The sequence below is a fragment of the Capra hircus genome, chromosome 1 (assembly GCF_001704415.2).
Source record: "Capra hircus breed San Clemente chromosome 1, ASM170441v1, whole genome shotgun sequence".
In the NCBI taxonomy this organism is placed as follows: domain Eukaryota; kingdom Metazoa; phylum Chordata; class Mammalia; order Artiodactyla; family Bovidae; genus Capra; species Capra hircus.
Genome location: NC_030808.1, coordinates 82,811,166 through 82,834,857, shown reverse-complemented (window position 1 = coordinate 82,834,857; position 23,692 = coordinate 82,811,166). Strand labels below are relative to the sequence as shown.

Sequence of the window (23,692 nt, the reverse complement as noted above, 5' to 3'; positions counted from 1 at the left end):
CTGTAAGAACAGGTGAAGACAGTTTGAAAGCCCTGACATATTAGAAAATGTGCAAAATAAAAAATGGATATTCTTCCAGAGGATTTAAATCCACAGATGGAAGGTATGCTCACTGCTAATAGTAATCTCAAACCCAATTCTTCAATTTCCAGTTAAAAAGAAATTTGTTAGAACTGGAGCTCTGAAAAACAGAAATTTCCATTGCTTACAATCTGAAATCTTTTTTTGTCAATGAGAGACTGTGAATGGAACCACTGCTTTCTTGGTCGTTCCAGGGAAAAAGTCTCCTGAAATAACACAGGCCTTAAGGTGCTGTTTCATAAAGAGAGTGAAGAAAAGGAAAAGCGTGCTGCTGTTTTCCTATTGAAGGAAGGCTCTCAGCTTTCCCTGGCATTGAGGACACTTTACTAGAGATTAGTAGTCCAGTGCACAGTGCCTTAAAAGAGAGCTGAAAGAATATGCAGGTGCTTAAGGGAGTGACTGTAAGGCCCCCAAGCTGAACAAGCATAAGTAACTTTTTTTCCCAAGTGAAAAATTAAAATCCCAACAATATGGAATTTTGGTGTGGGGGGGGAGGTGGGAGAGCCAATGAAATTCTAGCATTGACCAAACAGAATCAAGGAAGCCTGTATACCGTGCTACCCAGCTGAAAGAATTCTTCGAAAGATCAGAGCAGCCACCAGCCCTGTAGTGAAACAATGACAGAAGCTCTTCTTGGGGGAAGCTGGTCCTATGAAAACGTTTGCCATTTTGGTCAGTGACATGATATTCAGGTACATGGTCCCTCTTACTTAAAAACTTATACCAAAGTGTGTTAGTTGGTCAATTAATAAGAAACCCAATACCAGAAAAGGAGTGTTCTCTGCTTCAGAAAAGAGATCAAAACTTTTTAAAGGCATCAAACATTAAAAACAAAAAACAAATGAACAAACAACAACAAAAAGAGAACATAACAGAAAAACTGCAAATTAGTTTTACCTAATTACCATGCATCTTAGGCCCATACTTACCAAAACCATGAACCTCCAGCTTACCCACACACGGAAAATGCACAGAATAAGGAGTACTACTGCTCCGATGCCTCAAGGCAAATATGTAGAAAATAGATTTAATCAAAGTCTCAAGTGTAAGGGCAGCACAGTGGGTGTAAGAAACAGGTGTCCAGAGAACAGTGTGACAGTCACTCTTCTCTCCTACTCTGCTTCAGCAACACTAGGAAAACCAGGGCTGCCACCCCGACACCTGCTACGCAGCTTACACTATAAACCAAAACTGAAAATGAACTTCAGGTTAGACTCTAAAAATCTCAACAGTCCTCCAGCTTCTCGAGGGCTCCTTTGCCACAGAACCGGCAAACACGTGACAACTCTGCCTCCAGACCTTCGCTGTGTCACCAGCACCAACTCGACAGCCTATGCCACACAATGCCACTCACAGCACAGCAAGACACACTGCCTGAACCAGGACTGTTGTTTCATGTCAACACACAGCACAGCAGCATGGTCCTGTGCAGAAACGGAATCACTCAGCTTCACCCCCACCCCAGGGAAGCAAGCCAGTTCCGCTTCGTCTCTGGTAATGCGGCCCCCTCATCCTTCCAGTTTTCACAAACCACTATTCACTCAGTATCAGTTGTGCCCTGGCAACAGACCTGGAGGATTTCTAAGGTTGCTAACTAGCCCAAAGGTGAGCACAACCCCTGAAACAGAATAAGAATGTTAGAGCTGGCCATGGCCGGGCCCCTGGAGACTGTCAGAAAGGATGGTTAGGACTTACTGGTCCACTGAAGCCTGCCAGCTGCGTGATCATCAGGCACACGATGGAGAGGATGAGCCTGGTGCGGCAGAAGGTCCACACAACCCTCCGGAGGGAAGCAGCGTCGGGCCCAGCTTCATTCAGCTCTTCTTGCCACAGTCTCTCTAGTCTTAACAAGGGCACATATCCTCCATTACACATCTTTCCAGGGAATACGCACACCCCAGCCTCCCTGCTGCCCCCACTCACACCAGTCTCTCCTTTAAAGTTACGTACAGAGTCTTCACCTTCTGGGGAAAAAAGACCCTTCCTGGTAACCACATATTTACCCTGTATAGGCAGCCTCTCAGGATTCAGAAAATGATGAGAACCAAAGTCTTCCCTTCCACCCACAAAAATTATCCCTGAATAGAATCTGTCTTTCTCAGGGGTCCCCAACCCTTGCTGAAGGATCCTCTGGTAAAGTATAAAGTTGTAAACTAGATTTTAATCATGACAATCGGCTACCACAAAAATGTACTCTGTCACAAGGCAGCAACATAATCTCCCTGCAGACTCAGGAAGAGAAGCGGGGCTGAGAGAGAGAGAGAAAGCCCGTAGTTAAAACAGGATTCAAGGTAAAATAGGAGATAAAGCAGAAGAGCAAAGAGAAAGTCACCCCCAGGCTACCCTCCCTCTATAGCACAGCTCAAATCCTAAAAAGACTCAGAGTTCTGATCGTGGCACTGCCAGACCCACACTCCTAGCTCAGGCCCTACATATCCAGTCTGTGGGAGACGAGGGTGGACCAGAGACGCCTACCTTCTGCAGTTCACCTCAGAAGACTCATGCTTCGACAAAGACCACACATCCTCCATTAAGAGCTCCCCCTTCTTGTGGGCTTTGCGAGCCAGAGGAGAAAGCCAAGAAAAAGTCATACAGGAGAAGAGCCCAGCATTGTCCACTGGGTGCTGGTGTCTGAGGAGAGAAAACCCAGAGCACAGAATTGTCAACACACATGGAGAGGCTAGCCAACACTTAAAATATGCTGTTTAGTTAGTATACAGCACTCTTAACAATGGAAACAGTGAGAGACTTTATTTTTTAGGTTCCAAAATCACTGCAGTTGGTGACTGCAGCCATGAAATTAAAAGATGCTTGCTCCTTGGAAGAAAAGCTATGACCAACCTAGACAGCATATTAAAAAGCAGAGACAATACTTTGCCAACAAAGGTCCATCTAGTCAAAGCTATGGTTTTTCCAGTAGTCATGTATGGATATGAGAGCTGGACTATAAAGAAAGCTGAGCACCGAAGAACTGATGCTTTTGAACTATGGTGTTGGAGAAGACTCTTGAGAGTCCCTTGGACTGCAAGGAGATCAAACCAGTCAATCCTAAAGGAAATCAATCCTCAATATTCATTAGAAGGACTGATGCTGAAGCTGAAGCTCCAATACTTTGGCCACCTGATGTGAAGAACTGACTCACTGGAAAAGATCCTGATGCTGGGAAAGATTGAAGGCAGGAGGAGAAGGAGCAACAGATGATGAGATGGTTAGATGTCATCACTGACTCGATGGACATGAATTTAAGTAGGCTCCAGGAGTTGGTGATAGACAGGGAAGCCTGGCATGCTGCAGTCCATGGGGTCGCAAAGGGTCGGATATGACTGAGCGACTGAACTGATACTGATGACTAAACTCAAGTTTCCCCAAATAATCTTAGCCCAAATTTTTCTGGTGCTTCACAGACAAGCCATTAATTAGCAGAACCTCTTACTTGGAAGTGGTCCGGATGGGCTTCAGAACACTTAAGCTATGATGGTACTTTCCCTTGGGATGTTCCTCATCCAGGATTCTGAGCTGAGAATGCATGGAGGGGTCCAGGGAAAGGCCTTCCGCTCGGGCTGCTGTTTCCAAGGCATCCTGGCAATCCAACTGTTTCAACAGAGAGGGAGAAAAGGCAAAGCACAGTTAATGAACATGAGAGAATCAGAGAGGACCAAATCTACTGACACAACAGCTCAAACTGCAAACTTGATTCATCTCATCCAGGAAATCCCAAGGGTCAGGAAGTTAAACACTCATTTGTGTGATATGAACTCACTAAGGAACATTCAACCGGATACTTTAAAACTTCTATACTAATAGACTTCATTTATTATTATTATTTGAGCACTTTCAGAAAAACTGAGCAGAAAGTACTGAGCTCCCATAGACCTCCTCACCTACCCTCTTCTCCTCCGTAATTAACATCTTGCATGAGTGCACTACATTTGCCACAAGTGATGGGCCAAGACCGATATGTTATCACTAACTGAAATCCACAGTTTATATTAGGATTCACTCATTGTGTTGTATGTTTTAAAATTTATATTTTTATCACCAAAATGTTTTATCTTTCATTTCCCAATACAGACTGAGAGTCAATTACTTCACTACTAACTGCAAATTCTATTGCCTATTTTCTATGATAAAAAGTTAACAATCAACACCCCTCCCCACTAAACAGCTCTGTCAGGCAGAAAAACCCAGAATGCACACATGCCTCCCCCCTCTCTCTCTCGTTAGCAACAAGGAGTGCAGAACTGGGGCTCTCACCCTGGCTGCCCAGCTAAAGAGCTCCTCTCCAGACTTCCACAAGCAGAGGGTCTCATGGGTAGAAATACAAAGTTATACATATTTACTACAAAGTTTATAAAAACCAATTAATCATATTAATAAAAATGCATGTAATTCAAACTATGGCAGAAGAGGGTGGGCCAAAAATCTGGACACATCTAAGATTTTTGCCTGTTCATTCTAAAAGTAACCCCAAATTACTTTTTTTTAAATTTTATTTTATTGAAGTGTAGTTGATTCATAGTAGTGCATTAATTTTTACAGTAGAGCAAAAGGACTCAGTTATGCATACACATTCTTTCTTAAAAACTTCTGTATTGGGGTATATATCTGATTAACAAACAATGTTGTGATAGTTTCAGGTGAGTAGAGAAGGGACTCAGCCATACATATACATGTATCCATTCTTCCCCAAACCCCCTCCCATCCAGGCTGCCACATTAGCCATTGAGCAGAGTTCCATGTGCTATACAGTAGGTCCCTGTTTGGTATTCATTTTAGCAGTGTGTACATGTCTGTCTCAAACTCCCTAACTACCTCTTCCCCCTCCAGCAACCGGAAGCTCGTTCTGGAGGTCTGTGAGTCTGTTTCTGTTTCATAAATTCATTTGTATCATTTCATTTTAGATTCTACATATAAGGGATGTCATATGATATTTCCCCTTCTCAGTATGACTTACTTCACTCAGAATGATAATCTCTAGGTCCATCCATGTTGCCGCAAATGGCACTATTTCATTCTTTTCAATGGCTGAGTAATATTTTATTGTATATATGTACCACCTTTTCTTTATCCATTCCTCTGTCAATGGACATTTAGGTGCTTTCATATCTTAGCTTTTGTAAACAGTGCTACAGTGAACACTGGGGTGCATGTATCTTTTGGGATCATATTGTTCCCCAGATATATGCCATGGATCATAGAGTCACAAATATCCCCATACAGAGTGGGATCACAGGGTCACACGTACATATTCTTCCTCATATTCTTTTCCATTATGGTTTATCACAGGATATTGAATATAGTTCCCTGTCCTATACCATAGGGCCTTGTTGTTTATCAACCCAAAGTGACTTCCGCAGTTACTGTTACAGAAGCAGAACCATTCTTTTCCTCATGAAAGGGTTTATAAGGAATCTTATTCTTTTCTGACATTCTCACAAATATTTCTAGCAATTATTGTGAACTAGCAAGAAAGAATAGACTCTTGGATCAAGAAAAAGTTAAGCGGTGTAGCACCTAACACACTGGACCTTACACAAAGTGGAGTCTCTATTTTCACACACTACCTCTTTTACACACAGAAGAGAAGCAACTCAAATATTAAGAGGCAGCTATTTAGTAAGTCTTACAATAGCACAGTGTGCTATCTCTCCAACTTTATTATTCTTCCTTTACAAACCTGGTTTAGCTGTTCTAGATCTTTTGTATCTCCAGGAGAACCAAGTTCAAGAGTTAGGAGAGTTTTATAAACATCTTTGGACAGTACAGAATCAGAAAAGGAAAACTTGGGGGGAATTTCCTGGCTGTCCAGTGGTTAGGACTCTGAGCTTCCACTGCAGGGGGCACAGGTTTGATCCCTGGTAGGGGAACTAAGATCCCACATGCCACATAGTATGACCAATAAAGAAAGAAAGAAAGAAGTATCAAAGCTTATGTTTTTTTAAAAAAAAGAAGACTTGGTATGCCATCCATTAGCATTCTTATATAAGAATGGCATAGTAGCATTAAGAGAAAACTAAAATCTTCACATCTTATTTAATTCATTCTTTCAACAAATAACTTACAGAACACCTATATACAAAACTGTCCTAGATACTGGGAATAAAAGTATTCCAATTTCTATCTTTATAGTACACTGATTTCATTTTATTCATCTCTAAAATGCCTAGTTTCATCAAAAGCTATGAAAAGAAAAGTGAATGGATTTAATGATAACAACAAACAAAAATTGATCTTAATGCATGAGTTTTGTTCCTTTGACTATACGCATGATGTCATGTTCTACCACCTTCCGGGTAGTTACTTCCCATAGTGGAGAATGTGAAATTCAAAGGTTCTCTAAAAACACTCAGATGAGAGCAGACAGGCGAGGTTTCACTCCCCCAGGCATATCATGAGTGCTACACCAGCATGAGAAAACGCCTGTAACATATCAAGAGACTGAGGGCTCTTGTACTGTTTTTGATTTTCATACAAGGCATTCAGTATAATTTTATCCTGACAAAGAAAAACCCCCATAAAAGTAGTTGAAAAGTGGCTAAATTAATTCTCATATTTTCATATAATAATAACACATGGAGTAGGAATGACCACTGTAAGGGTATGGAAAAGTCTATATTGTTGATCTAAGACAACTGAAAGTTATCATTCTAAGCAACCCACTTAATAAGTTACATCATATTTTTGCTATTCTTTCCTAAAGAATAGCTTTAGGAAAACTGCTTCTTAAACTGTCAGTCTTGTTGCCATATCCTACTCACTGCCTAGATAACAACGGTGAAATATTTGTTGGAGATGATAGGATCCACGCAGAATCCTGTTTCAAGTCCTGCTCCATACTTGCCCCCAGCTCCTTCAAAGACAGGACTCTCAAAACAGTAAGTAGCAGGTGTTTAGCTCCTGGCAAGAATTCTTGAATGATAAAACAACACTATCAAGAAAACCAAGACAAAACCCCCTTACTCCAATAAAACTATACTCTCTATGATCTTAAAGTATTTACACTCCTTAGGCCACTGTGGGATTTTCCCATAGTTGGAGGCCTCTGTGAAGTATAGTGGTTTTGCATACGGATTTTATTTTCTTATTCTTATAATTTAGTTTATATATTTATTTTTGGCTATGCTGGGTCTTCATTGCTGCATGTGGGCTTTCTCTAGTTGCTGCAAGCAAGGGCTACTCTCCTTTGCCGTACGAGGACTTCTCATTGCGGTGGCTTCTCCTGTTGTGGAGTACAGGCTCTAGGGCATGCAAGCTTCAGCAGTTGCAGCCCACAGGCTCAGGAGTTGTGGCCTGAGGGTCCTAGAGCGCATGGGCTTAGTTGCTCCGTGGCATAGGAACCTTCTTGAACCAGGAACTGAACCCGTGTCCCCTGCATTGGCAGGTGGATTTTATCTACTGTGCCACCAGGGAAGTCCCTGCACATGGCTTTTAGAAGATAAGATATGGGCTCACAGGCTGATTCTGCCACCAACTTTCTGCATATTACCAAGTCACTTTAAGCTTCAACTTACTCATTTTTACAATGGTACATGCACCTACCACAAAGTGTTGAGAAGAATGAATTAAAGTGAAAGTCACTGAGTTATGTCTGACTCTTTGCAATCCCATGGACTATACAGTCCATGGAATTCTCCAGGCCAAAATACTGGAGTGGGTAGCCTTTCCCTTCTCCAGGGGATCTTCCCAACCCAGTGACTGAACCCAGGTCTCCTGCATTGTAGGTGGATTCTTTATCAGCTGAGGCACCAGGGAAGACCACAAAGTGTTGAGAAGAATGAATAGGATAATGAAAAGTGTTTAGCAAAATATTGGGTATAAGTATTAAACAAACATTTGATACATATTAATTACACACCAACTGATCCACCTGATAAATCTTATGGACTATCTCAACCATTCCTCTTTCCTTTAGCTTTCCCTAATTGTTTCAAGATTAGGGAATTCATTTCCTCCTTCCTATCTCTTCCCTGTACTACACCACTGCAGTGGGATGCTTCTGGCAAGAGAAGAGCTCCTGGAGGGCAGGCTGACTAATTCTTGTTTGTATCCCTGGCCCCTGGCTCAGTATACAGCCTGGCACCTATTATGTAAATGTCAACTAGAATATCTCAATATTGCTCCACAGTCTGCATTATCATCATTTAAAGCTACATGATATACCACTAAGAAATCTTCTTAACCAATACACTTCTAATGTTTTCTGTATTATTAACAGTGTAATAAACAATTATAGTTTATTTTTCTCTTTCTGGATTATTTAGGATAAATTCCACCAGTGGGATTATAGGATTAAAAAGTATAGCTCCTAGCAACTAGACATATATCCAGTTTGCTTAATTACTCATTATAAAATGTGTATTACAGTGATATTGCAAAAGAGAACTTCTATTAGCTTTAGTACTTTCAGTTCTATTTTGTCGACTCAAGGCTGCCTTTGTCCCACCTACTCTGGGACATTAGCAAGAAATAGAGGAAGTTAGGACAGCCTTCTTTGTCTGCAGCCAGATCTCATGACTAGCATTTATCTGTAAAGGCAAACCACTTACTTGAAGGTGATGGGAAAATGTGGACAAACGAACTTATAACAAACCAATATGGCATTTACTGTGTGCCAGGCATTGTTTTAAATGTTTTACAGATACTAACTTCCTATAATTCTCACAATTACCCTATGAGGTAGACACTCTCATTCCCCTGTCTTACAGCTGAGGAAACTGAAATAACAACAAAGACTTGAAGAGATCTTTAAAAAGCAGAGATTGAATCCAGGCTCCAGAGTTAAGGCTCTTAATTACTAAGCTATGTGTCTTTCAAAGAAAAAACAAGCAAATAAATCATTACTGTATAAGATGACCTCGGATGTATCTTTATAGACAGCCAGCTTGCCTCTCTTTCCCAGGGTGAGTATCAGATTAAAATAAACTCTGACTCTCCAAACTAACCTCATTATAAGCAAATGGTACTTTCCAAAGTCAAAATCACAAATACATGATTAGAACACTAGACTATAAACAGATGAGTTTACTTAATTGCAAAAGTGCACTTCCAGGTGGTTTTTCAACCAAAGATGAGTAGATGCTAACAGATGAATACATTACAGACTGATATTTTAAAATAAAGTAAAAGCATATTTATATCACCCTGCTAGTAACTGCAAAGATGTCACAAATGTCTAATTGTATCTGGCTGGATGCCTAACTTCTCTTTCTTTCTAGGCTTTCCAAAAGAAGTTTACCTGGCTAAGCAAGTCGAGCGAAAAAAAAATGTCTATTTAAAGTAAAAACAAATATATTCTAATATATTAACATTCTGTAAAGCAAGTTATCAATGTTCTAAGACTGACTGGATTAAAAATGGAAATGAACCAAGAAAACTGACTCTATATACTCAAGCTATATAGGCTTGCTATATGAATACATAAATAATATAACAGGGTAGGGAAATATGATTCAGTGGATATCACTGGGACAAATAAAAAACAGAATGGAGATGAACTGAGATTCATGTTTCATATCATACATTAATCCATCTAGGATTAACCCTCAAAGTTACATTAAAATGGTGAAATAAACAGAAGAGAATTAAATAGCATTTTAGCACACTGATGGAAGGAAAATAGTCTCCATCTTCCCCCAAAGTCAGAAACTTACCAAAGGCAAAATGGATGGCTTGAATATAAAAAGGAAAACTTTCTGTGTAATGAAATCAGCACAAGAAAAAGGAGAATGCAGCTAAAAAAGTGACCAGGTAACTAACATAATATTTTGAACAGTCAGCTTTTACTGAAAAACATGTTTTACCCATCCATTCAGTATTTATTGAGGGACCTACAACACGCCAGGCACAGCTCTGGGTGCTGGGGAAACAGGAGTGAAAAAACAGACTCACACCTCAAAATCACTGCTTTCATGCAGGTTATAGTCTAGTATTTACAAAAGTTCAAAATCCAGAATAATCTACTAAATTGATTCAAAAGTGTCCATCTCTCACCCTCTAAATTCAATGTCACCAAGCAAGAAATTAAACTTAAATTTTAAGATACAATTATACATACCTTAATATCAGTAGAAATAGAGATAAAATCCAAGCGAACAAAGAGGGAAACATAAGAAAACATACATCTGAACCTTGACTGGATTTCTAGTGAGTTGCTGGCAGGTAGTCAGGGAAACCAGAGAAGGCAATGGCACCCCACTCCAATACTCTTGCCTAGAAAATCCCACGGACGGAGGAGCCAGGTGGGCTGTAGCCCATGGGGTCGCGACTGAGCGACTTCACTTTCACTTTTCACTTTTATGCACTGGAGAAGGAAATGGCAGCCCACTCCAGTGTTCTTGCCTGGAGAATCCCAGGGACGGGGGAGCCTGGTGGGCTGCCATCTATGGGATCACACAGAGTCGGACACGACTGAAGCGACTTAGCAGCAGCAGCAGCAGTCAGGGAAACAAACTGGTCACATGTAACACTTTATACATGCTTTGTCTTCATAATATTACTGTAGAAAGAAAATTCTCCCCAAGAAAAGATATAATTTAAACCCAATGGTATACAGGGGACTAGATGCTTAATAGAAGATTAATGGTTAAACCACAGTAGATTGACACTCCAGTGCAATGTTGCCCAACAGAAAAAAATATAAGACACAAATGTAATTTAAATGTTTTTAGTAGCCATACTAAAAAGGGAAGAGAAACAGGTGAAATTTAACCATAAGAATATACCTTAACCCAATATATACAAAATAGTATCTTTTAAACATGTAATCAATAAAAAATTACGAGGTATTTTATATTCTTTTTTGGTTCTAAGTCTTTGACACCTGGTGCATGTGTTCTATATGGCAGATCTCAATTCGGACTTTCCACATTTCCAAGGCTCAACAGCTGCCTATGGCTGGCAGCTACAGTGTTGGATAGTGTAGCCTAGTAGTCTTCAACTGAGGAGGATTTTTGCTTGCCCAGGAGACATCTGGTAATGTTTGCAGACATTTTGGTCATAACTGTGCATTCAGTGGGTAGAGGCCAGGGATGCTGCCGAGCAGCCAACCAGGCACAGGACAGGCCCCCACAACAAAGAAGGATTTAGCCCCCAAATGTCAGTAGTGCTAAGGTAGCCCAAGAGAGCTAAACTTAGCTCACATGCTAGTATTCGGTGTATGCTGACCTAGGGAAATGTGTTTTATGGCCTATTTGTTTTTTATATTATAATGCTTTAAATCAGTTTTAGAAGTAACTTCTTAAGGCTTCTCTTGAGATGCACTAATTTTTCTGTATTGCTCCTAAGGAGCTTTGCAGACTGAAGGGCTCTCCATGGACAGAGGACACAGCCACAGAAGGCATCCACAGCAGCTGATTCATTCCAAAGGGAAAAATACTGCTTGATCCAGGAGTTGAGAAAACATTCAACAAAGAAATTACTGCTGCTGTTTGTATCTTCCTGAGGACTCTGGCTAGGAGACTCAGGTGGAGCAGGGTGAGGACGCTGGGGAACCAAAAGGGGACAGTGAAATTTAGATTCAGCCACTGTTCGAATAAAGGTCAGGGAAACACAGAGCCATTTATATGCCCATCGGGTGAAGAAAGTAAGGAACTTTCGATCCATAAGCAAACAGAGATACTTGCACAGGGGCCCTCCCTCCTCTGTGCTCCAAGACTGTGATAACAGGCTCACTGTCACACCACAGGGCTTCTGCTTATCTAGTTTGTCCATTTCATTTTAACAGGCTGCCAGAGTGGAATGTCTGCTGAAAGGGCAACCTCGGGCTTCCCCCTGCCTGGAGGCCCCTGGGACAAGATACCAAGGGCCGATGGTCATTCCTCAGGCTGAACAGTTCCTTCCTGACAGCAAACAGCAGGGTAGCCTTCTGAACGAAGCCCAGGGGCTGAGGAACCAACCAGGTGCACCTCTCTGCTTCCAAGGGGATTAAAGGTTACAATACTCCGGTCTGACCCGCCCCACAAAGAAAGCCGCCCTAGGGGCACAATCAGAATGGACTTGCCTCAAAAGCCTAGAGCATATTTTTCTCCTCAATTCACAAGATATTAACAAAAATACGGAATGGATAGCCGTAGGTGTCCCACTCCATAAACATTTAGAAAGACAAACGTATAAGGGAAGCTGTTACAAAGGTAACAGTTTTCAAAGAGACTTAAAATGTTAAAAATTAAAGAGAAAGTTACATTTTATTTTAAATTTAAAAAGAAATGAAAAAAGCTGATGCCCTTCCAAGAACATCTGACTTCAGGCTTTCCCATCCTCCCTCTCAATAAATTAACACCGCAAAGGACAATTCCCCCAGATCTCAGCAATTTCTTATTCCAATGCATAAGTAACAAGATCCCGATCATCTCAAGCATTTCCCTTAAGAAATTCCAGGGAGTGGCCACTTCAGTCTAGAGGGACAGCAAAATTTCAGAATGCAACTTTCACAGGAAGGAAGCATAATATATTAGAAATGGCTCACTAGTCAGAGTTGGGGAACCTGCTAACCTCAGTCTTATTGCTCAGTGGCTATGGATTAATTTGTACCCCAGCTCACTCATTTGTAACTAGGCTGTGTTACCCTAATGTCCAGGATCTGCTATTAATACAACCCACAAATATAAATACGTAAAACCAGTGGATATGCCTTGTTACCACCATGGTAAAACAGGTATTTTTCCATACCTCATAATCTAGCATTACCCCAGAATCAGGAGAAAAACTGGAGGGCTTTCAGTTGTTTCATAAGCTAAATTCCAAGAAACTTTCCCCAAGTTCCTATTACATCGGGGGATGAAATTAACTTTGTTATTACAATGATAAGGTTTCAAAGGATAAACTGAAAATAAATCTCAGAAGAAGAAAGCCCCACTGGTTGAGGGGATGGAAAAGACGATCCTGTGAGATCTAGGGAAGAGGTTCTTGGCGCTGGTAACACATTAGGATCACCAGGGCAGCTTTAAAAAGCACTGATTGCCGGAGCATGACCCCAGAGACTGGTTTAATTTGTCTGGAGTGTTAGTATCTTTTTTTAACATTCTTCAAGTGATTTTAATATGCAGCCTAAACTGAGAACCACCAATGCAGATAACAAAATGTTGGTATTTTACATTTGACAAAATCCCTTGAAGACTTTCAGGCTTTAGCTTAAAAAAAAACAAAAAAAGCCAAAATATAATTTGTAAATGAAACTCCCTTCAGTGCCCAGTACTGTGTGTGCCTGTGTTAAATGCCTCAAATAAGACATGAGTGGGTCCATTATGTGACCTGTACTGGAGAGCAGGCTGGAAGCGCTGACAATAGTGAGATGCAAAGTAAAGGTGAGTATTTGGGCAGTTGGCCTATTTTTCCACTGTGAGAATACATTTAAGGAAACTAAGTAACTGCCTAACATCATACCTGCTTTAGTCAACAGAAATTGTCATTTGATATCTAATAAGAGTTGATTCTTTGAACAGCTAATTCAGAAAATAATCTTAAATAATTAAAAAAAATATGGCATCTAATTATCTAAATAGGTTAACTCACAAAAAGGGGGGTAAGGGGGAAGGGATCGACTTAATAAGATTAATTCTACTAATTAGTGGACTTTTGTGTACTAAATTAACTTCATATTAGTCTGTAACTTTGATACTGAGAGGTTCAACTATTGCAAAGACTTACAGAGGCCCTGTTCCCTGTTCCTGGCATTGGCCTTTTTTATTTTTGATTAAGAGAAAGCAAGGGACAGAATGGTGAGACATTTTAGAAAGCATTAGCACAAGGCTGCGTATGCATGCTCAGTCTTTGTGACCCCATGGACTGTAGCCTGCTAGGCTCTTCTGTCCATGGAATTTTCCAGGCAATAACACTGGAGCAGGTTGCCATTTCTTTCTCCAGGGGATCTTCCCAAACCAGGAATTGAACCCATGTCTCTTGCATCTCCTGCATTGGCAGGTGAGTTTCTTTACCAATACATCACCTGGGAAGCCCCAGTACAAGGCTGCTGCTGCTGCTGCTGCTGTTGCTGCTGCTAAGTTGCTTCAGTCATGTAGCCTTCAGTACAAGGCTACCTCAAAGCAAAATCCAGGTTTCAATGAAAAATTTTTCATTAACCATTTGTCACTTCCAAGTTATAGATTTTAACAAAATAAAGGCTTGAGTATTTAAAATTGCTTGAAAAATACGCTGCTAGTTCCAATACTTTTCTTCCCTTTTGACAGAAAGCTCCTTTAACTCGTGCCAACAAGCTATATTTATTCCCCTTAAGCAGCATTTCCTAGCTAAGAAGCAGCAGCCGTGCTGCAGATGGCGTAAAAGAGCTCACGATCAAGGCAGCAGGCCAACCTCAGGAGACCTGCGGGCTCTAGACTCAGTCACCATGCAGGAAAGCCACCTGGGCTCTGCACCAATGGCAGTGCTGTTGTCATCCCCAGCAGAGAGCTCCAGGCTGCTATTGGAGACCAACATCTGGCACCTGACCAGAGACCGTATCATACCGTACTAAGCTCTATAAAGCTTTATAGATGCCTTCAGGGAAAAGGGGGGTAGGGAGGCAGGTGTTCTTACTCATCCTATTACTGACTGTTCAGAAAATATGCTGAGTCACTGAGTACCAATCAAGAGAAAAATAATGCAGAGACTGCAATACTAATCTCCTTCACCCCGCTCTCCTTCCTAACAGCAAGGAGACTCACAGGTAATATTTTTGACGCTGAAAACACAAGGGCATAGAAAAATTCACATACTTTTCATCCATAAAGAAGAGCTTTCAGAGTCAAATTTTGTTAAAGTACTAAACAAAACTATTTTATGACAACAATAGTTGTCCCTAGGTAGAGGTGCTAAGGGTGATTTTATTTTTTCCTGTAATCTTCCATAATCTGCACATTTTCTGCAAGAGACCATAATTCTTTCATAATAACATATCCTAGAATCCTATTTCTTGGTAAGAGATTACTATTCACATCCTTGTCTCTAGCATATAACTTGAGCTCACCCAAATAGTTCTTCCACTCACTAATCACAAATACTCCAACCAAGGCTAAAGTGTCAGCCGGACACAGAACTAAAGGAGACACTTGGTGAAGGTCACTGGACTCTGTGAATACTTGCTTTGTTACTTTGCCTAGAGGCAGAATATTCTAACATGGGTAGAAAGCAAATTCCACCAGTGGTACACTTGACAGAAAGGACAAAAAGAGAAAAGTAGTAAAGGCCCATGAACTTTAGTTGACTACTCCTTATTTTGCATGTTTCCTCCTTTCTTAGTTAGATTAGACATGCTAGGGAAAAAACAGTCACCCTTGGCTTTAGCCTGAGCACAGTGAGAAAACCAGCACCACCAAAAAAAAGCTTATGAAAGCATCACAGAGCTTTGTCTTATTTTTGCTTTAATTTTAATTTAAAGCAACTAAAATACCAACTCCTTGGCCTGTTTGTTATTCAAGAACACACATCATCTCCTTGCTGTCTACCTGAAACTATCATAACATTATTAATCAGCTATGCTCCAACATAAAATTAAAAGTTTGAAAAACAAACACAAAACCCCACTGGCCTTTTTTAAAATGAGGAAAAAAAAAAAAACCTACCAAAATAAACTGCAGATTTAGCAAAAAAAAAAACAAAAAACAAAAACCACATACACACATCATCTGAAACTCATGATCAAGCCCTCTATATCTATGACTTCACACTTGATGCTCAAAGCCAACAGTTCTTTGGTTGGCCTACCCACAGCTTGTTGGTTCTACCCACAGCTCTTTCTTCCACCAGGCATGTTCTTCATTTCTCCAAATTCTACCTGTTCTTCAAGTCTCCAACCAAATTCTACCTCCTCCTGAAGTCTTCCCTGATCTCAGAGACTGAAGAATTCTTTTCTTCTTGTTAATTTCCACAGCATCTAAATTTTAGTAATCTACATACATGACTATGAGTTGAAGCTTCTAGGGAGGGCAGGCAGGGCCAGACTCAATTTACCATCATGTGCACCAGAACACTTCATTCAGGGCTGTGTGTACATCTTGCAGAGTGCTCAAATGTTTGCTGAATTAAAAAAATATATATATATCACATCTTAAACCAACCAGAGTTGGTAGAGTTATGTGATCAACATGTACATATCTGAATGCAATTATAAGAAAAGGATCTATGCTCAGAGAGCCACACCTCAGACACGGGAACAGTGTTAAGGAGTGATCTGGACATAAATCTTCATGTTAGTTGAAATAATGCCAGCCTAACACCAGCCAAGATTAGTACTTAGGCTCAAAGAACTAACAGCACCAGAAGGCACCCCTATTAGCACTTTAGGATTAAAGGATGTCTGCAAATCATCAAGTTGTGTGTGGCCACAAGCTTTACCTCAATAGTCTTGAACAAAAGGAAGGTGTGAAAATGCATTATTTTAACTAGCTCTAAGCAGATGTGATTGGAGAAGGCAACGGCACCCCACTCCAGTACTCTTGCCTGGAAAATCCCATGGACGGAGGAGCCTGGAAGGCTGCAGTCCATGGGGTCACTGAGGGTCGGACACAACTGAGCAACTTCATTTTCACTTTTCACTTTCATGCATTGGAGAAGGAAATGGCAACCCACTCCAGTGTTCTTGCCTGGAGAATCCCAGGGACGGGGGAGCCTGGTGGGCTGCCATCCATGGGGTCGCACAGTCAGACATGACTGAAGTGACTTAGCAGCAGCAAGCAGATGTGATACAAGTATCTGAAGGTGTGAATGATTAGAGCAATTTTCCCAAAGAGTATTCCAAAAGATTTGGTCACAATATTAGGAAAGCGGCAAGCTATATACTCTGAAACTTTGCTGACAGCAAAAAAAAAAAAAAAAAAAAAAAATCACCAACTTGTTTAAAATGCATTTAATAGTTGGCACTTTACTTCTGACTTCTGTTTGACAGTTTCATGTGTCCATGTTAAACTGAACCTATCAAAGGCTAATGGTGGTGGATAAAACCTTGTTTTTCAATTAAGAGTCACAAATGTATCCTTATCTTTTGTTACTTTGGGAGGTACTGTTTTTCATTTCTGATGGATAATAATAGGAAGAGCTGGCATCTGGGAGGTCTTGTCCCAGACTGCATCTCTACCAACTAATACAGAAACAATGGCTATGATCATAAGACACGAAACTGTAATCTCTACCCAATTATCTACTTACATTCTTAAAAAAGGTAAATGGTATGCTTTTACAGCCATTCCACTTCCCAGATACTTAAATTGTCCATTTTTATACCATCGCTGAACCAGAAATTTGTCATTTTGCTTTTTTCCTCTTAGCAAACTGCTAACACATGAGACAAGTTGAAGATGTATTTGTATCTGTGAAATCTGGAGTTTTAATAGATAATATGCAAGAACATTCTAGGTGATATGTGAATTTTTAAAATCACTTGATCATTATATATGCCTTTTAACATGTGTAAAAAAGTTATATAAACCTATAATTCTATTCCTTAGGTCAAGACTGAGCAAAAAGAAAAAAGTTGATTAAAAGAAATAGTTTAAGTTAAAAACAAAAAAAGTTCAGAGGCTACAGGATATGGTAATAGAAACAGGAAAACAGTACCCATATTTAAAAGTTTAGGAAACATCAAAGGATAATGAAAATTAAATTCATGTGGACTCCGGAGATCTCACAAAAGTGGTTGGTATTAGCCTCCTGTTTCTTCAAGATGAGGCTGAGTCACATGAAGGAAACTTTCTGTCTAGTGCCTGACTTAATAATTTAGAGGACAAAAGGCACAACAGTGACTCCACCTCCAAGCCTTCTCTACCCACAGAGGAAAAGCTTCCTGCTGCCACTGCAGACCCTAATGTCAGCTCTGCTCTAACCAAATGGACAGGGCCTCTGTCCTCAGAAACTTCACAGGACCACGCTCTATCTTTCCAGGTTCCATCTCTTCCTGTTTTACAAGCTAGGCATGGGCAAGCTTGCTCACTAAGGCTTCACTACATGGATGCACTAACGACTCTAAAACTTGTCCCAGCTCCATTCCTTATCTGTACTCTGTCTACTGATCACCTCATCTGGATGCACCTCAAATTCCACATGTTCAAAAGTAAACTCATGCTCACCTCCTTCTCCTTCTTTCTCTCCCCATATGCTCATCAATAGCCTTACCACAGGCACCCCAATGTCTCCCTCCCTCCTTCCAGAAATACCCCTAAGTCTCCCCCCTCTCCTCCATCTTCACTATTAGACTTGGATCCAGACCCCTGGTCTCTTTCACCTGGGCTGGCACAGAAGCCTCCAGACTGTTCCCTGTATTTTGTCTCTCTCTCTCTCATACACATTTTTCATATACTGCCTCAAAATTAATCTTCCTAAGATAAATGAAGTCTTAAAAATCTCAGCTCAACTGCATTAGCTATTAGGTCATGCAAAGTAAAATTACAATGAGATATCAGACATACCTATCAGAATGGCTAAAATTAAATTAATAACATTAAATACTGGCAAGAATGCAGAGAAACTGGATGACTCACACATTGCTGATGGGAATGTAAAATTAAACAGTCACTCTGGAAAAAAAGAGTATTGAAGTTTTTGATAAAACTAAACACGCACTTAACATATGACCCAGCAATTACACTCCTGGAATTTACCCAGAGAAATGGAAGGTTTATTCACAAAAAATCCTATACACAAATGTTCAGAGCAGCTTTGTTTATAATAGCTACAAACTAGAAATAACCCACATTTCCTTCAACAGATGAATGGTTAAACAAACTGTAGTCTATCTATAACACGGAAAATACAATTGATACACAACAAATTAGATGGATCGCAAGGGAATAATGCTGAGTGAGAAAATTCAATGTCAAAAGGTTACGTACTATATAATCCCATTGGTACAGCTTTCTTAAAATGACAAAATTACAGAGATGGAAAACAGATGAGTGGTTGCCAAAGACGGGGAGAGGGCAAGGGAGGAGGCTGCGGCTCTAAAAGGGGAGCACCAGACACCCTTTTGGTGGCGCTGATTTGTACCTTGACTGTGATGGTGGTCATATGAATCTACTCGGGAAAAAACTGCATAGAACACACACAAACAAGTGCACATGAAACTGGCAAAGTCTTAATGAAGTGGGTGCATGTTATCCCTGTCAATCAATGTCCTGTCGTGACTTTATACTATAGGATGCAAGAGGTTACCACTGGGAGAAGCCAGATAAAGTGTGTATGGGATCTCTCTGTATTATTTTTATAACTGCATGTGGATCTGCAGTCATCTCCAAATAAAAAATTAAGAGAAAAAAACCCTTTCAATAATTTCCAGTAGTTCCCCTACGCCCAGAGTAAGATTCCTTAGCATGACATGTAGAACTTTCTCACACACCTCTTATGCCCTAGACTACTAGCTCTAAGAGCTAACATTCTTTGAGCATAGGCTATGTGGCAGGCACCATTCTAAGCATTTTATATGTATTAGCTCATTTAATACTCAAGGCATCTCATGAGTTAGGTTCTACCATTGATACTATTTTAATTCCTAAGCCAGTAAGGCACAGATGACTTAACAGCTTGACAGCATCCCCACTTTATTCATCCTCTCTGACTTTTTCCAGTATAAGTGCTATACTAAATGTCAAGCATTCAAAAGATATTCAATAAATGTGTTAACATAAAGTCTGGACAAAAGGACACAGAAATGGTACAGAACTGGGACCTTAAGGATTTGACACTGATTACAGTGAATCTATGTTTCTCCAAAGTTAAGCTTGAATAGGAAAGCATTGTACCACAGACAGTAGAAACAGAAAATATCCATCAGTGAGAAAATGTTGATTAATAATAAGGCAACAGCTTTCACATAGCAAAGAGGGACAAGTAAGGTCAGGCTAATGAAACTCCAGTGTCAGCTGTAGAGCCATATCTTGCTCCAATTTTCACAGAACAAATACATGAACACAAACCTCAACTTCCTACCCAGCAACCCCCATTCTTTCTTATTACTTCTGCAATTCAAGAGTTTTTCCCCAGATGACGACGATGTTTCTTCCAGATTAAAATGCATATTCATTATTTCCCTTGGAGGAAATTATTCACTAAAGACTCTTTTACACTCATAGGTTTTCTTGAAAATTTCAACTGATTATCCTCCATCAATCTAAAATTGTTCCAAGTACGCTCTGAAATCTGAATGAGAATCTCCAGTTACCTTTTAAAAGCAGACAACAGAGGCAGAGGGAGGGAACAATTATAAATACAAGAAAGAAGTATAATGGTTCCTATTCTCACTGCTCCCTGCCCAGCCCTTCCCCTCCCCAACCCTGCATAAACTGTCTTCTTTTAAGCAACACCTTTTCAGAGGAGAACTCAAAGGGGAAAAACAGATGAGAGGTTGAGAGCCAACCTCTTCTCCTTCACAAACAACCATAAATTCTTAACAATGACCTAAAGTCAGTAAAGAAAAAGAAACTTTTTTTCAGTTATGCATTTTGTGACGAAAGAAGGTATGGTCTAGCACAGCAAGCAGATAAGGAGAGGGAATCGGGCCGGGCAACACTGACCGGTTGAGTTCTCTTGTACTTGGAGTCCTCACGGTCTCGGTGCTGCCCTGAATTGCTGGTTCTCTCCCGCACATTTCTATAACCAGGGCTGGGGATGATGTATTCTTTTCCTATGTCAATGTCCTTCATCTTCTGTGAGTGGAGGGTTCACAGACTCTTGGTTCCACTTGAGAATTCCTGGAATTAAAAATGCATCAAGGACAGGTATTTCCTAAATTGTGCTTAATAAGTAAAAGTACTTTAAAATAGGGAGAAAGAGACAAAAGCATTAAAGTTTTCTGTCATTATATCTATAAAAATAAATTCTCAAACATCTTTCAAGTACCATTTTATTTTTCTCAACTAAGTTCAATTGCAATGCATAGAGCATTTAGATAAGTCTTTTAAAAAAAGGTTTTCCAGAAACAATTTAAGTTTGTTCCAAAAAAATTTTACACCTGAATTTTAAAAACAAATTCCCCGTGGATTACGGACAGTGTCCTAAAATTAGCTAGTGGTGACGATTTCACAATTCTGTTAATATACTAACCAAACACCAAGCTCTATACTCAGGTGAATTTCATTGTATACAAATATCTCAACAAAGCTGTTATAAAAAAACAATAGCAAAAACCCTGTTCTGAACCCTGTTCCCCACCCTGTTCTATGACGTCTTATCTAGTATCTACCTGAAACACTGTTCTAAACCCCAGTTAGCCTGATTAATCAATACCCGGTATCAATTCTGGTTACTTTAGAAAAAGTAAAACACATACATACCCTCTCTAAAACATTTCCTCCACCCTAAGATGGTCAAAGCTTCCCAGATACAAGCTGGGAAAACACTTTTTATAACAGCCTCACTAGAAACTAAAGAATTGTAGCTGTGTTGCCTTTTGAATTCCATAAATTCCTATCAATCACTGAGAATGAAAAGTACAACATTGCGGACATAATTCTGAGAGCTACAATTCATTTCTTAAGGTATCGGAAAACAAGAACACTTACGAATCCTCTAAATAAAAAGGACTAAATCTCTACCATAGAGACTTGTTTCCAGCGCAAAAGAAAGCTTGACTTCTTACTTTTCAGAGGTCTGGCTCCAGTACCCTGTGTTGATATTGCTCAACTACTTATCTTTCAAAGAAAAAATCACCTTGTCCAATGACAAACTGCACCATAAAGAACACCGGCTTACAACCAAGAGCGCAGCAATCACGTCACTGAGACCTCATTAAGCCTAAACTATAAACAGACCTGGCATCTGCCAGTGTCCCCAGTGTCAGGATATAGCTGCAGATCAGAATAATCCTGCTTGTTACAGGGATCACTGAAGTCCAACCTTCCCCGCCAAAGGTTCCTCAACCTCGCCAACTATCTGGAAAGCAGAAAAAAAATCAGTCCTGCTTTGAAAAAAGGCAAGAGGGGGGGAGCAAGTTTGAAAGGAAGGAGGCCATAGAAACTCACTCAGAATGCCAAATGCCAAGTCAGAAAGACCACAGGGATCACCTTAATTGCCTAAGAATTCATGTAACCTCAGCTTCTTTTGGTCACTTTGTTCCAGGTTATTCTAAATTGGAAGAGTGTGGGGAGTAATTTTCCATTCCCTCTAACACTGCTGCTTCTTTAATTTCCTGGGCCAAGAGGTAGAGCAATGAAAGTAGGCAGGTCTTGTCCAGGGACAAAGCTACTATCTCCTGGCCTTGAACATAAGGAGGATTCCATCTTCTGTGTATCAGGAAGGCCAGCCAAGAGCTAGAAAGTCCAATAGATCTGGGAAACAAACAAAGCCCAAATCTGAAGAAAACAATTAAGGAAAGATCACTAGGCCAGAGTTTGGAGACAGAGGGGAGGGTGAAGGTGAAGGTGAAGTCGCTCAGTCGTGTCGGACTCTTTGCGACCCCATGGACTGTAACCAACTAGGCTTCTCCATCCATGGGATTCTCCAGGCAAGAATACTAGAGTGGATTGCCATTTCCTTCTCCAGGGGATCTTCCCGACTCAGGGATCGAACCCGGGTCTCTCGCATTGGAGGCAGACGCTTTAACCTCTGAGCCACCAGGAGGGGAGGGTACTATTTGTATTTCCCTCTTTTCTTCTTTCTGTTCTCCCTTAAAGGTGTTTAAAAGTCTTTTTTAAGAGAGAAGAAAGGGAAAGGATTTTCATTTACTTCTGAATCAGAGCTGTACAATGACACTTCACAGAATAATCAAAGTGAGAGAACCCATAGAGTTGCTCGGCACAGAAGTCTCTTGGTCAGCAACTTTTTTTTAACCAAGACTCCTTCAGTGCTAAGTGTAGACCTTCTCCTGCACAATGATGCAGTCAAAACTGCCTGGGGGGAGGAGTTTGCACAGGATTGCAAGGCCTGGAAGTAGCCAGACTGGTGTTCCCAAATTGCCTTCATTGCAATATTCCTTAGGTTTCCAACACCTCAGGAATGTGGTTCCAGGCCCTGCAGCCACACAAAAAGACCTGAAGCTACAAGGGTATGTACTTACCACCTCCCTGAAATCTACTTGTCTCCAGCCTACCGCACCTTTCACTGACTCACCCTGGAGACCCCAGAATGGCCTATCCATCTTCTCCTTCAAAACCTTCTGAAACTTTGCCAGTCTTTTCTGTGTCCATCTGCCTCCTGCCTCCCCCATGTCTGTGTAGAAATCGAATGACCCCTATGTGATAAATATAAAGCCCCACGCAGCTCTGTGCGGTGGAAAGGGAAAGGGCACTAATGACTGTCAAGAGATCTGGATTCCATTCCGGACTCTGCCAAGGGTTTCCTGTGCGTGCTTCTGTCACGAACCTCCATCTACCCCGTAGCCAAAACGAGACGATGAATTCTGAGGTCGCTGGCTGCTCAATCCCCTCTGTACGGCTTATGCCGGAGTGCCCCAAACCGCCTCTCGACACCCTTGAAGAGGAGGGCTTCTCTCAGGCCAGCATCCCCTAGGATGCCCTGGCCTTAGGGCGTTCCCACGGCCAATTCTGGCCTGGAAAGGCGATAGCGACCCACACACACGGGCCGCGTGCGTAGCACCACCTGGTGGCGTTAGCCGGGAATGTAGCCGGCACCCCGATCACTCATCCCACCCTACCTGCCTTCCGAGGACCTCACCTCCAACCCTCCCGGTCGCGTC

General features: G+C 40.9%; 1 protein-coding gene across 7 annotated transcripts in view; it reads right to left on the bottom strand.

The window, feature by feature from the left end:
• The window catches only part of ABCC5 (ATP binding cassette subfamily C member 5), an 82,751-nt gene that overhangs the window by 58,743 nt on the left and 316 nt on the right, over nt 1-23,692 (bottom strand). For 3 of the 7 annotated variants that reach the window (XM_005675201.3, XM_018047362.1, XM_005675202.2), the window contains exons 2-5: nt 20,574-20,750; nt 3,515-3,672; nt 2,557-2,712; nt 1,777-1,924 (exon numbers count right to left, since the gene is read on the bottom strand). In XM_005675201.3, coding sequence (XP_005675258.1) covers nt 1,777-1,924; nt 2,557-2,712; nt 3,515-3,672; nt 20,574-20,702 — 591 coding nt within the window. In that variant the 5' untranslated portion in view covers nt 20,703-20,750. Of the gene's footprint in view, nt 1-1,776; nt 1,925-2,556; nt 2,713-3,514; nt 3,673-20,573; nt 20,751-21,560; nt 21,657-23,670; nt 23,690-23,692 lie in introns of those variants that run through there. The other 4 variants (XM_018047353.1, XM_018047350.1, XM_013964130.2 and 1 more) reach the window with 4 other exon arrangements.